This window comes from Silurus aristotelis (assembly GCF_946808225.1).
Source record: "Silurus aristotelis genome assembly, chromosome: 10".
Lineage (NCBI taxonomy): Eukaryota > Metazoa > Chordata > Actinopteri > Siluriformes > Siluridae > Silurus > Silurus aristotelis.
This window is the reverse complement of record NC_139583.1, coordinates 16,705,564-16,720,238: the sequence shown is the minus strand read 5'-3', so window position 1 is coordinate 16,720,238 and position 14,675 is coordinate 16,705,564. Positions and strand designations below refer to the sequence as shown.

Sequence of the window (14,675 nt, the reverse complement as noted above, 5' to 3'; positions counted from 1 at the left end):
AGGGTGTTCAAATACTTATTTTTCTCACTGTATATATATATATACACTTGTTTGTTATCTGCATTAAACTGAAAAAGAACTCATCCAGCAATTTCCACAGGGAAATCACAAATCAAGGTAAGTTATTTGATACGTCATTGCTTGCTGGGATTGTCCGATTCACTAGGTAAAAATGGCTGCATGTGTGTCGTGTCTTGGTTGTGCATTAATTGTTATTCAATTAATGATCATTTTTTTCTTGTGGGAAGAATTCGTTGTGGTAAATTTTTCACTGCAACAGGAAGTGGCGTATTCCAGCCTCAGCACAAAACTCATGGAGGAGGTCTTAAGAGAAAGACAAGTACATCTATTAGGGAATAGTTAGTTCCAATTACATGTCCTGTAACACACCCTTTACCTGTTGTGACACTGACTGATAGAAGTTTTTATCATAGCTTTACAATAATTCCAAACTTGGCTTTGAACCTTTTAGAAAGAGATTTGATGCATTTAATGGGAATGGAGATTCTGTTTTTGGAAACCATTGAACATTGTCTTTTCCTTCTGTCCTCATGCTCTCAACTAACCCACAGCCACATCTGGAAGATTTCTTTCTCGATAGTACAGAAGTCTTGCCTGATGAACCAAATTTAGGTGATGTTTACCCTAAATTATGGGCCTCTCACAAGAACGAGGCAGGTTTAATCCAGGTAAAACCGTATCATGCACTCATGAAAACACACCAGTTAATCCAGTCTTGAAGGCAGATAAAAAAAAAAATCTGAGGCTAACACAAGATTTAGGAGAGATTAATAATATAGTTATTCCATTAGTTCTTTTGGTGCCTGATGTAGCTACCATTGTTAATCCTATACCAGCAACTCACAGATTTCTTTTTACTTTGATTGATCTTTGTTCTGCCTTTTTTAGAGTTGCTTTGGAATTTAGAGAAGTAACCAGGACTGTCACAAAGCTTCAGTGGTCGTCTGCAATGTCCTGGCTCAGGCTAGATTTAAAGCTTCACGGCAGAAACTACAATGGGTGAAGCGAAGGTCTCATATCAGGACATGTGATCTCAGAAGGCCAACGTAAGGTATGACAGGACCGAGTACAGCTTGTAACTATGTTTTCAAGATCTCAGACTGTAAAACAGATGCAGAGCTTCTTGGAACTGATTAACTACTTGCACTTCATGACAAAGCTTTGCGTAATGCTATTGATCACAAAGCTCCTCCATCACATCTCATTCTGTGGACTCATGAAATGACTGAAAGACTTACTGCCCTCATGGAGGCTATACATTCTGCTCCAGTTTTAGGTTTTCCAAAATATACTAAGCCTTTTCACTTCTATGTGCACAAAAGTGGTGGCTCAGCTGCAGGGATTCTGGCCCAGGAACACAGTGACATATGTCTCCCTGTTGCTTATCTTTCCAAATCTTTAGACAACATAGCAAAGTGGATGCCCTTATATTTGTGTGTGTTCCCTCTGATGCTGAGTAAAAGGTGCTGTCACATCCTTTGATACTTCACATCTCAAATCAGGTAATAACTATTTTACATAACCTCAGAACACAACATATGACAGAAAAATGTAGATCTGGTTATGAAACCACACTCTTGGCGACAGAAAAAAAAAGCCTTCTTCTCAGCCACATTCAGCTGTAGTAGCGCTGCGTGATCTGCTAGATGCACATGATTGCCTTAAACACATGGTTCGCATTCAAAACTGATGTTGTATATTTATGTGGATATGTGGTTGTAAGACTACCTGATGAAATAGATGAAGATAAGTCATTAACATACACATCTGCACAATCTGCAGAGTTGATGGCACTTACAAGAGCATGTCAGCTGTCTGAAGGTAAAGCAATGAATATATACAGTGTTTCTAAGTATGCTTATAGCATTGTGCCTAATTTTGCCAAAACATGGAAGCAAAGACATTTTAAAACCTATAGCATATTCTAATCTCATAGGTGGCCTTTTAAATGCTGTTCAATTCATTTATTTCCAATATACCAGATATTGTGCCTGTACAACATACTGCACTTACTTTTCCTGAGCCACCCTTCCAACACCTACAGATAGATTTCACACATATGATACCTGTTGGTTATAGCTTTTGCTTCTAAAGTAAAACATATATTGGCTAAAAGCTTAACAATTGATGAAGTGAGTACTCAGGGCTGTAACAGCTGAGAGCCATGGAAAGATCCTTTATTTATAGTAGAAAGGGGGCAACCTCTGGGGTGAAGATCTAACTGACATAACTGTTTTCTTTAGCTTACTCTGATACCTGCTCTATGTCAAAATTTGATAGTGGTAATTACATTTCAAATTCTCTTTGAACACTTTATACAGAGAAGGGAACTGTTATGTATACCTGCAAATGATGTTTATAGACTTGTTACTGGATAAGCACTAAGAAACATTAGCCTCATGATGTCTTGGAGAACGTGATATAAATGTTGAGCAAAGTTTTTTGAAAAGATAAAAAATTTGTTTACAAGTGTTGAACATCACTTTGCTTAAGGATTGATTGTTAGAATTTTACTTTGTATGTTGCCATGTTTGAAGGCCATAAAGTTCTTGATTGGAGTGGTAATGATGAAGGATAATATGCATGTAGGGACGAAATAAAATGGAATTTGTTGTTTTTTGTTTTTTTTCTTAATCTTTTCATTTGCAGTTTATATCACCGATCCTGTTCCCATGAAGAACATCTTATGTCCTGGTGTAAGTTACTGAATCATAAATGATTAACCATTGCTAATGTTAAGATGGGCCTCACACTAAATCTCCAAACACACATTCCTATGTTGTCTGTTCAGTGTCTATTGGATCTTTAGTCTTTGGTATAAAAGTAGGAGCTACTGAGCTCAACATTTGTGATCATCACAGATCCAGCAAAAGCTTCTCCATACCAGAGCCTTTAAACACTCCAGGAGGTCCAATGTCAAAACTCCACACATGTAGCGGGATCCAATTGGCACTGGTACGTCTCTAGATGGTTCAGGATGTTTGCGAGTTCGGCATCTACTTCTTTAAAGTCCATAATCTTCGCGAGGTGGGACGTGACTGGAGCTGGCCAAACCTCAGGAAGCCTCGGGAATGGGGAGAGAAAGAGAAGCAGTGGATAGCAATTAGCGTAGCTGCTGTTCATGATATTAACAGCACAAGTTGATAATGTACATGTGATCAGATTTTCTGGAGCACAGGTTTATGATGTGAGACGTATGTTATGTGTAGGCTTTGCTAAAAATATATGTTTTAATCTGTACTTAAACTGGGAGAGTGTGTCTGAGCCCCGAACACTGTCAGGAAGACTATTCCAAAGTTTGGGAGCTAAATGTGAAAATGCTCTACCGCCTTTAGTGGACTTTGCTATTCTAGGAACTATTATCCTGGTTTCAGGATTCTCAACAGGGACTACTTTTTCCACAGACCATTGCACCTCTGTGCACCTGATTTACATCCACAGTAAAAAGCAGAAATATACCAACTTCAAAATACTTTCATTTGTTGTTGTCACCGTATGTTTTTGATCTTTGTGTTCCATATTCACTGTGCTCATGCTTCATGATATTGAATATTTTATTCATTTTCACCCACACACACGCACACGTCTTCAAAAACTTAATCCTTGGAGAGGTTTTCCATGCGATCTACGATGACCGTGGTGTCTTTTTTGATCAGGGAAGAATTACAAAGCACACAGAATGGCACATATGTTCTTCTTTAGTTTATTGCAGGTAACAGACTCGGATAAGACAGAAGTACTTTTACTAAGACCACGTGCAGCTAAAAGTAAACTTTCCGATTACATAGCACCTCAAATAATGAAGATTACAGCAGGCAGATCTTTCTCTTATAAAGCCCTACAGTTATGGAACAGCCTTCGAATTAGTTTTGGGACTCAGACACAGTCTCAGTGTTCAAGTCGAGGTTGAAAACTTATTAATTTAGTCAAGCCTTTTATTGTAATTTTTCTTAGGTGAAGGAGCAGATCTGGAGGGAACATGGATATAGAGTGTTTGGTGAACTGGGATATGTGTATGCTGTCATCCCCTCACTCTCTCACGTTCACTCAGGTTCGTTGATGGTGGTGTGGTGGCGTCTATTATCCCAAAGATCCCTCATGTCTGTGTTACCTTCTGGTTCTCCTTTTTAGTTATGCTGCCATAGCGAGTCTTGCCAGAGTCCCAACTGCACAGTGACATTAACTTTCATACAAAGTTCGTTGTTAACCGGGGCCTCGACCGATCCGGTATGAAATTCTTATTTGTGATCCGCATATTTGATTTGGCACATGTTTTACGCTGGATGCCCTTCCTAACGCAACCCTCCCCATTTACCCGGGCTTGGGACCGGCACTACGAGTGCACTGGCTTGTGCATCCCTAATGGCTGGGTTGTGACAGATTAAAAAACAAATGTATAAAAATGACCCAGCCCTTAAGTATTTTCTGCCGATTGCCTGTATTTATGCAATAATAATTGTAAAGATTTCATTATAAATTTCAATGCACTGTGTTTATTTGGATTCTTTTTTTTAACAAATGCCCAAATATCCAAAATATAAATGGCAGCATTTTAATTGTATAGTCAGAATTTTTTGTTATGCAATCTTTTGTCCATAACCTGTAGCCCAATACATCGATCGCGATCTACCGGTCAATCGCAAAGGTAGTGTGGATAGATCGCATGACATAAAAAAAAAAAAAAAACATTGATTTATGCATTTTTATAGTAGGTAGATCATTTTAACTTGGTCATTTTATAAGTAGCTTGCATGCTGAAAAGGTGTGTGCACACCTGCTCAGTAATGTTTTATGTATTTACATTAAGCTTGTCACATTTATCAGTGAGATCAAGAAAGAAGCTTTGGCAGTGTCACTTTTTTAAAGTTATTTCCTGTCTCTCACCCTATTAAACCCTTCTTTGAATTTTCACCATTTCCATTTTTATTTAATAAAGGTTGTACATATCCAAACTATTTAACCATTAAGCATAAAAATAAATAAAAGACTCATTCCCCCATGGCGTTCAATTTTAAATCTTAAATCTCATTTTAAACTTTGCGTTTTAAAAAACAACTACGCAGCAGCTTCTTCTACCCATAATACCCCATCAAGCGGAAGTTGTGGTCCTTATGCCCCAGTAGAGGCTCCACCCACCTCGACAGGAGCACTGCACAGGCTGCGGGCGAGAAGAAGCACAACGGAGAACCTAGTCGACTACAGCGGAGAAAAATGGCGAGAAGACGATGTTGCGATGACAGGTCCGACACAAGATCCAGCAGACTTGGAAAAGAAACACGATATCTTTCTGTTCAAACGACAAAGTTGGACATCGCTTTTGGATCTTGGTAAGATTTTGTTGCCGAGCAAAGTGTGCTCTCGTTTTAAGACGAGTTTAAGTTATTCCAATATGGTGGAAAACGAGAAGGTTCACTGTTGTGAAAAAATGGCCATGATGTGGCCAGCGTAGTCGTGAAAATGTTTCCAGTCGATTAAGTGTACAACATATGATGTAAGTATATAGTGAAATACAAGATCAAGATCCTGTTTTAGTATTAACGAGAACATGAAGGAAAAATTAACGAAGTAAAAACAGACTTTTACTGACTACGCATTTAAACTGCTTTGTCCTTCAAAGGACGCACGTCCTTGTCAGGACTGTATGTGGGTTAAAAAAAAATAAAATAAATGTAGTCCAGTATAATATAGAAGTCGGTTAAGTTAGGTTGACAAATATTTCGGAAAAGATATTTTTTATGTATGTGCCTTTTAAATTATATATATATATATATATATATATATATATATATATATATATATATATATATATATATACGCACGCACACGTTGTTATATTTATTCTTTTACTTTAAATGCAAATAAGTAATTCTTCAATAATAAACATTTGCTGGAAGCATTGGGATTTAATATTTGTTAATGTTAATTTCTTCAAGAAGTCAGTAAATGTACTACATCTGTTTCTCCATTTGACGGTGTTAAAAGTGCGATGTTACATTTGCTCAGCTTTTACTGTTTATTCAGTATTTTCTTAGATTTTAAATACCAGGGTGTTGGCTTTTAACCCTTAGTGGTGCAGAATACTACCATTTTCTTCAACAATTTCAGGGTTCCCCAACCCTACATTTTGTCTTATTTATGATTGTATGTTTAATTATGTATGTTCAAATATTTTTCATTTTTCAGAACCTAGATTAACAAAAACATTATAAAAATCTTTCACTAGTCATGTTCTCCCAATAATGTTTCTATTGTCCACACTGTAAAATTGCATATACATTTGAATTGTTCGTAACAAATAGGTTCATGTGTATTTTTTTTTTTAACTTCTTGTAGTTAGCAGTATTTTTGTTGTATTTGGTTTGTATTCTTTATTATTAAAACTTGGGTTTGGGTGGCATTTCTAATGTTCAGATTAGATTAGATTTGGGTGGCATTTCTAATGTTCAGGATGCCACACGTTAAAGTATTAAAATGTATACAACCTTAGGTATATACAATACAATTTCTTGCCCATTTACATACTTCAGTGTTTCCCATAAGGACAAATGTAATAATTTATTTACTATCAATAAACTGGTATAATGCTTAGGTCAGACCTGTATGTCTAACTCTTATTGAAACATTTGCATCTTTCCTATACAGACACACCATTTGACAATGACCAAAGAGTCCCAATCTAGAATTATGTAAGTGTACCCAGTTATTCTAATTTATATTAAATGTGGTTGTCAATTAATTAGTACCATTAGGGCAAACTCTACATCAGGAAAATGAGTGTTTTATTTTATGTTTTAAGGAACCTGTTCTACATACTTGTGAAGATGGGGCAGATAATGGAATGGAAGAATCTCGTGTAAGTATTAAACTTCTGGACAATTTTTAACTGATTTTTAGCAAATATAGAATATAATGCCTTATTGATTCTGTTTTGTTAAATAATTAAAACTAAATTGCAATCTTAACCAATTGCATCATCCTCATTACTACAAGATTCAGCTTAAAAATTAAAATATATACATGGCTGAATTTGCAGGATATTTTTGATGGGCTTTTTGCTTAGTGCACTAGTACTTGTTGGTCTCTTACTAGTGTGCACTAATGCACAACTAACTAGAAGATGAGCAGATCAGTGCTACAGGTCAGCTGTATAATTTATATATTTTGTTCTTGCAGTTGCTTATATACAGTACTGTGCCGTAGTTTTAGGCAAGTGTGAAACTTATGCAAATTCAGAATTCTTCCAAAATGGAAGTAACAATTTCTTTTTTTTTTTTTTTTTTTTTTTTTATCAATTACCAAAATAGAAAGTAAATGAACAAAAGAAAATTCCAAATAATTTTTTCTAGGTGCCCTTGCACACAGGTTTTGAAGGAACTTAACAGGTAGGTTGATGTTTGAGTATTAACCACAGATCTGTGTCTGTAGACTGCCTCAAATCCTGATGTGTCATCATGTTATTCCAGACAGACTGGATGATCAGGGCTTTGAGGGGGGTCAAACCTTTACTTCCAGGAGTCTTTGTTCTGCTGCAGAATAAATTTGTGGCCAATTAGATGCCCTTCTTAGCATATTGCATGATAAATAAGTACCTGCCTGTATTTCTCAGCATTGAGGACATCATTTATTCTATTCAAATCTCCAAATTCATTTGTAGAAATGCAGCCCCAAATGTTCAGGAAACCTCCACCATGCTTCACTGTTGCCTGCAGACACTTATTATTGTACCACTCCCCAGCCCTTCTGCTGACAATTTTCCTTTTTGCTACAGCCAAATATTTCAACTCGTCCTCATATTTTGACTCCTCCATCCAGAGTACCTTCTGCCCTTTCCTATGTATATATTCCCCTAGTTCCTATGGTTTCATGCACAACCTTGTTTCCACGTTGGAGGTTTGGCTTTTTGGCCATTCTTCTATGAAGACCACTTTTGGACAGTAGATGTGTGTACCTGGGTGTGTATAACTTCCGCTAGTTCTTAGCTGATGGCTCTGCTGGACATCGTCTGATGTTGAAGGAACGGAAGCATGGTGTGAATTTCATCTGCTTTATTAAGCTAAAAAAGCTTTTGCAGTATAGCTTGAATAGCACACATCAAAACCCTAGTCTCATTTGAAATCTTGCCTTCAAGAGACTTTGATGATGCACCTTGTCTCTTGTTGTGCTCAGTCTTGCCGTGGTGTATGAGCTGTGACATAAAACCTTCCACAACCTCACCTTTAGTGAACTTTGCTGTTCCTTACCCAGTTTTTATTCTCCTACACAGCTGTTTCTGTTTCAGTAATTGACTGTATACAGATATGTTCATTCTACATATGAAATTAATGATCATTAGCCGCATGTGTTTAACGTGTATGTGTTTAAGAATTGAAAGCCAAGTGGTAGTCACACTAAATATTGATTTTGACATTTTTTTTGCTTGTGTTTCACTTTGCAGTTTGTAAATTGATAAAATAATACAAATATATTGAAAGCATTAAAAATAAAATTTATGCCTAAAACCTTTTGCAGAGTATTGGGCATCTGACATTAATGAAAATGTAAAACATAAAAACTCGTTAATGTACGATTGTTTAAAAGTCTTACCTGCTTTTCCTAGATAACCCAAATTGTTTTTTTGAATACCAGACAGGGTTTATGTTGACAAGTAATTTAAGTTTAAAAAGTCTCATTTGTTTATTTACATCAATATCAGAATTAAATGTTCGCTGGTATTAAACCAGATTGAAGGTGTGTATATATTATTAGTTTAATTGTAATCCTTATTATAAGCATGTAATGTGTACATTTTACAAGATTCTCTTAGAAGTAGGGCTCCAGCTGTCGTTGTCGATTTTAGTAAAAGAGTAGTTTACCAATTATTCCAATGATTAATCGAGTATAGTCAACCCCGATAGTTCGCTGTTTGGAAAATTTGAGGGTTCTCATTTGGAACCTAACCAACAGCAAGTTGAGTTAGCGTTGCAAGTTCAGGAACGTTTGAATAACATTTTAAACTATGTTTTCACTGACAAATTGCATATTTAAAAAAACGGAACATTATTGTATTAAAGTGCCATAATGTTTATTGGAATTCACTAAGGTACCATAGGGACTTAAGGGGCATGTCCAAAATTTGCGAATTTTCGGAATTTGCAATACTAAATATACTCAAAGATTTAAGTTTTGCAAAACGCAAGTTTTGAGGGAGCGTGCAGTTGGCATGCTGACTGCAGGAATGTCCACCAGAGCTGTTGCCTGTGAAACTGTCCGAAACCGTCTCATGGAAGCTCATCTGCATGTTTGTCGTCCTCATCGGCGTATAGGACAGCATGCTCCAGTTCCTGACAATATCCACTATTACACTGCGTGAGGCAAATGTGGTCACACCAGATACTGACTGGTTTTCAAACCAAACAGAGCAAAACTAATCTTATTTTCACTACAGAGTGAGTAGCCACAGTGACACTGCCTTAACTCTAGTTTCTATTATATACCCCTGGCATTGTTGTCTGCCAAACCCATTACCAAAACATTTTGGTGTGAATACATGTACCGTTACACTCCTTTTCATTAATTTTATATATATATATATATAATATTCTGTGTGTGTATACATGTATATGGTGGGTATAAAATCGAATGCACTGCGTGTGTATACACACACCCACACACAGTGCATGTGAACGTCAAAACTGTGTCCAAAGTGTCAATATTTTGTGTAAGCACCATTGTTATCCAGTACTGCCTCAATCCTCCTGGGCATGGAATTCACCAGATCTGCACAAGTTGTTGCTGGGATCCTTGTCCACTTCTCCTTAATGACATCACAGAGACTCCACCTTTTGCTTAAGGATGTGCCACAGGTGCTCAATAGAGTTCAGGCCTGGAGACATACTTGGCCACTCCATCATCTTTACATTCAGCTTCCTCAGCAAGGCAGTTGGTGGGTTATCATGTTTGAAAACTTATTTTCCGCCCAGTTTCTAAAGGCAGGGCACCTGTACTGCTTCAGAATGCCACAGTACATGTTGGAATCCATGTTTAATTCAATAAACCATAGCTCCCCACTACAAGCAGCCCTCAGATCATGATGCTACCACTACCATGCTTGACTGCAGGCAAAACACAATTTTCTTGGTACTCCTCACCAGAGTGACACCACACATGCTGAGCACCATATGAGTCAATGTTTATCCTGGCCGCATCATATACAGGACATGGTTCCAGTAATTCATGCTCTTGGGCAGGTTGTCTTTTGCAAACAGTTTGGGGGCTTTCTTGTGAGGTAGCTTAAGAAGAGGTTTCTTTCTGGGACAACAGCTGTGCAAACCGACTTGTAGCAATTGGCGGCGTATGGTCTGAGTATCGACCTTTCGCTTCTGCAACCTCTAAATCAATGCTGCCGTCTGTTTGTTGAAGCAAGCTTTTGCACCTGACACACAGCATGAGGGCTCAACTTCTTTGGTAGACCCTTGCAAATCCTGTTCCGAGTGGAACCCCTCTTGAAAAACCTCTGTATGACCCTGGCCACTGTACTGTAACTCAGTTTCAGGGTGTTACCAATTTTTTTATAGCCTACTCCATTTTTGTGGATAGCATTCTTAAATGGTATTTTATGGTATGTAAATGTGAAGAAAAACTTTATTGAATGCTATTTTCAGACTTGCAATGAAATCGTTTGGTGTCAGAAGCTTTAAATTGTATGTTGTATAAAAAAATATATAATAAAACGTGCTTTAACACGGAATGATACAAAAAAAAAATAAAGTGGTATAACGCAATTTTTTTTTATTCTTATTGCACATTGGGGAGAGACTTTTTCTTTTTTCACAAGGTGGATTGCCTTGGGTGAAGTAACTGTTACCTCTGGTTTTCGGTGTTCTGAACTATCAGCCAGATGGCAAAAGTTTGAAGCAAATATTGAGCTGTTGGTGGTGTAACCAAACATTTTTAAAGCACTCAAAGATAAACAATAAATTCATCCTTGCTTTCTCATCTGTAAAATTAAACTGGTAAATGTGACTACTGATGGTGCATTTTAGGTGCACTAACAATAGAGGTGGTTTTATGTTCTAATCGTTCAATTCACTTTGTTTTCTGCTGGCTTGCTGGTATGTGTGGCACTGCTCATTAGTGTATATGTTCATATTTCCTGGCAGTGTGAAGGTAGACACCATTGTGAGCCCATGGCACCCAGAAATTTGAACATACACAACCTAGTCAAAGAAGTATTATTAACGTAGCAATCTCTGTAGCCTAACAGAATAATTTATTTTTATTTCTCTTACCATCTGTCAGTTTGTGGGTGTCATCAGGAGAGTGTGGGGAAAAGAACACAACTTGGTAAGTCGATGTTTTTGTTATTGCCCATGCGCTTGTTGCATTATGTCTGTTGCTGGAAATGGCCTCTATGTGCCCACCCTACCTTTTGGGAAAAGTAGACATTAATATGTTTAAAATTACTATTATTCTTATTACCAAATTGGCATTCGGTCATAGCACAGATTAATTACTCCTAATGTTGCAGTGTAATATCTGGGTCCTAAACAATCTAAACCTATTTTAACAATTGCTAAGTCACCAAAATGATATTTAACAACCAACCAAGAGGTTTTATCTAATTTTATGTAATATTATTCTTACCCTGATTAAATACAATGATCAGGCATTATGTTAAAACCATTATCAAGTTAAGTGAATATTGATTCTCATTACCATGGCATCTGTCAAGGAGTTGAACATTTTAGGCAACCAGGCATTTCTTGAGCAACGAAAAATGAGCAAGCATTAAGATCTGAAGGACTTTGACAAAAGCCAGAATGTGATAGCTAGATGATTGTGTTGGAGTATTTCCAAACGAGTGAGTCTTGTAGGGTGTTCAAGGTATGCTGTGGGTAGTACCTACAAATAGGGATTTAAGTGTAGATAACTGGTTATTCTGCAACAGGATCATGGGTGCCCAAGACTCAGACCTGCTGATGGGTGTGGGTTGTAAAGGCTAGCCAGACTGCTTCGATTCTACAGAATCTATTGTATCACAACCAGGTGAAAATGTTTAGACAGTAGAAATGTTAGCTATAATACAACCCCAATTTAAAGTTGGGATGTGTAAAATGTAAATAAAAACAGAATGCAGTGATCATCAAACAAATCTCATAAACCCATATTCTATTCAGAACATAACATGAAAACATGTTTAAAATGAGAGAATGTACCATGTTAAGGAAAACAAAAATGAGATGACTGCTGTAACATGCCCTAAGAAATGTGGGAACAGGGTCATGTTTACCACAGTGTAGCTTCTCCTATACATCTGGGAACTGAGGAGACTTGACCACTTGATTACGTTTTGGGGAGAAATGTACTAGTAGTGTTGATGCAGGATTATAGGGTCTCAACATCTTGGGGCTTCTTTCTTGCATTTTTTTCGTTTAATTATAAAATGTTTTCAATTGGTGAAAAGTGCAGAATGCAGGCAGGCCAGTTCAGCTCCTGGACACCTGCTTTGAAGTTATGCTGTAGTAAAAGAAGCAAGATGATGCTAAATTGCATACTGCTAAAATATAGTGTTCCCTTGGTTACTCTAAAACTTGTGTATATATAATACAGCATTGATTGTGCATTACCAGATGTACAAGCTGCCCATTTCATTTGCACTAATGAACGCCATTATCAAAAATGCAGGCTTCTGCACACCAATGGGTCCCTCTCTTCTTTAGTCCAGAGGACTCTGCATCCATGGTTTCTAAAAAGAATTTTAATTTTTGATTTGTCTGACCATATAACAATTTCATATTTGCCTCAGTCCATTTTAAATAAGCTTGGTCCTTGAGAAAATGGTGTTTCAGGATCATGTTTACATATAGCTTCTTCTTTGCATTATTTGAGTTTTAACCTGCATTCATAGATGAATAAAACTGGTTGAGTAAACTGTGAAGACAATGAATTCAGCAAGGGTTACTAAACAGTGATTTCTGCAATGAAAAGAGCTTGAAGATTACAGGCATCCGATATTGATTTTTGATTATATTATTTACTGTAGATGAGAGAATTAAGTCTTCCCAATTGTATATTGAGGAACATTACAAATTGTGGAACAACTTCAGAATAGACAAAAATCTTTGCAGATTGCTGAACAATCTGCCCCCTTACTTCTGACAGGCTCTGCCTCTCTAAGATGCAAATTTTAAACGCTACTGACCTGTTGCCAATTGAAGTAATTAGTTGCAAAGCGTTTCTCCAGGTTTTTTTTTTTTTTGTTTGTTTGTTTTGTTTTTGTTAAGTAACTTAATTTTCAGCCTTTTGATGCTTCATCCCAACTTAAAAAAAAAAACAAACCTTCAATTAAACATTTTAAAATGTTTTATTTGTGCTGTTGTAAAAAAAAATATGGGTTTATGAGAGATGCAAATCATTGCATTCTTTTTTTTATTTTTTTTATTTCACGTTATACACAGAGTGCCAACATTTTTGGAATTGGGGTTGTAGAAAGGTGCCAGAACGCTCAGTGCATCACAGCTTACTGCATATGGGACTTTGTAGCTGCATTCCGGTCAGAGTGCTGATGTTGACCCCTGTCCACTGACGGAAATGTCTACACGATGAGCATCAAAACTGGAACATGAAACAATGGAGGAAGGTGACCTGGTCTGAAGAACACATTTTCTATAATGGACGGGCCAGGTGCATGTGTTTTTTTTTTTTTTTTATTTTTTTATTTTTTTTATTTAAGGACCAGATGGCATCAGAATGCACTATGGAAAGAAGGCAAGCCGGTGGAGGCTGTGGCCAATGTTCTGCCTGGAAACATTGGGTCCTAGCATTCACACGGATGTTACTTGGACATGTATGATCCACTTAAACTTTGTTGCAGACCAAGTACATCCCACTCCCCTCTAAAAAGGTTTCAAAAACCAGTGTCGTGACAAAAATTATTTTTGTTGCAATGAAGAAATGTACACAGAAAATCCATGCTTCTTACCTGATCTGTAAAATTACATTGGTAAATGTGACATTGGTAATGATGCAAAAGTTTTATTAATTGTTTAAAAGATTTGCTGTTGTCTGCTGGCTAGCTTGTTGCTAATTCACTATTAACTAGCTAACTTATTGCTGTAGCCTGTAACTTTTTTTTTTTTTTTTTTGTGGTAACCTGTAACATTAGTATTTTGTTTCCACATAGCACATCTAACCTGCTGAAGTGGGAAGTTACATTGTTGCAAGTTGAAATTTTCCACTTACAAGGCACCACAACTTTTTGTTTCTTGTAGATTGTGATTTGGCTCATGTGGAGTACGTTCATATTTTGTACCTTCATACTTGTAAGTATGAAGGTATACACCCTTGTAGGCCCACAGCAACCTGACTTGTGCAGATTGACAGCCTAGTCACAAAAGAATAATCCAATTACTTTGGATCACAGATGTCTGTTAACTAGCATGTTTCTTGTGCTTCCTGCTAATGTCCACAGGCTATCTTGTTGTTTGTCTGTTAGCTAGCTGGCTAACTTGTTAAGATACTTACTGTTGGCCACTGTTGTGTGTGAAGAGTGAAGGCTAGCCCTACTATTACTGAAAATATTACTGATGGTTATAATAGCCAGGTGTCTGAACAGAATGCATAGCATCTTACTGCATATGTCACAATGTTGCTGCATACTGGTCAGAATGCCATTT

General features: G+C 37.0%; 2 protein-coding genes across 4 annotated transcripts in view; both read left to right on the top strand.

Annotated features, from left to right (window-relative positions):
* Nucleotides 1-14,675, top strand: part of LOC310732306 (uncharacterized protein) — a 1,052,581-nt gene that overhangs the window by 653,267 nt on the left and 384,639 nt on the right. The window lies entirely within an intron of this gene.
* chd2 (chromodomain helicase DNA binding protein 2) overlaps nucleotides 5,125-14,675 on the top strand; it is a 77,524-nt gene continuing 67,973 nt past the window's right edge. For both annotated transcript variants that reach the window (XM_083552581.1, XM_083552579.1), the window contains exons 1-4: nucleotides 5,125-5,348; nucleotides 6,664-6,707; nucleotides 6,818-6,874; nucleotides 11,299-11,343. In XM_083552581.1, coding sequence (XP_083408707.1) covers nucleotides 6,679-6,707; nucleotides 6,818-6,874; nucleotides 11,299-11,343 — 131 coding nt within the window. In that variant the 5' untranslated portion in view covers nucleotides 5,125-5,348; nucleotides 6,664-6,678. The remainder of the gene's footprint in view (nucleotides 5,349-6,663; nucleotides 6,708-6,817; nucleotides 6,875-11,298; nucleotides 11,344-14,675) is intronic.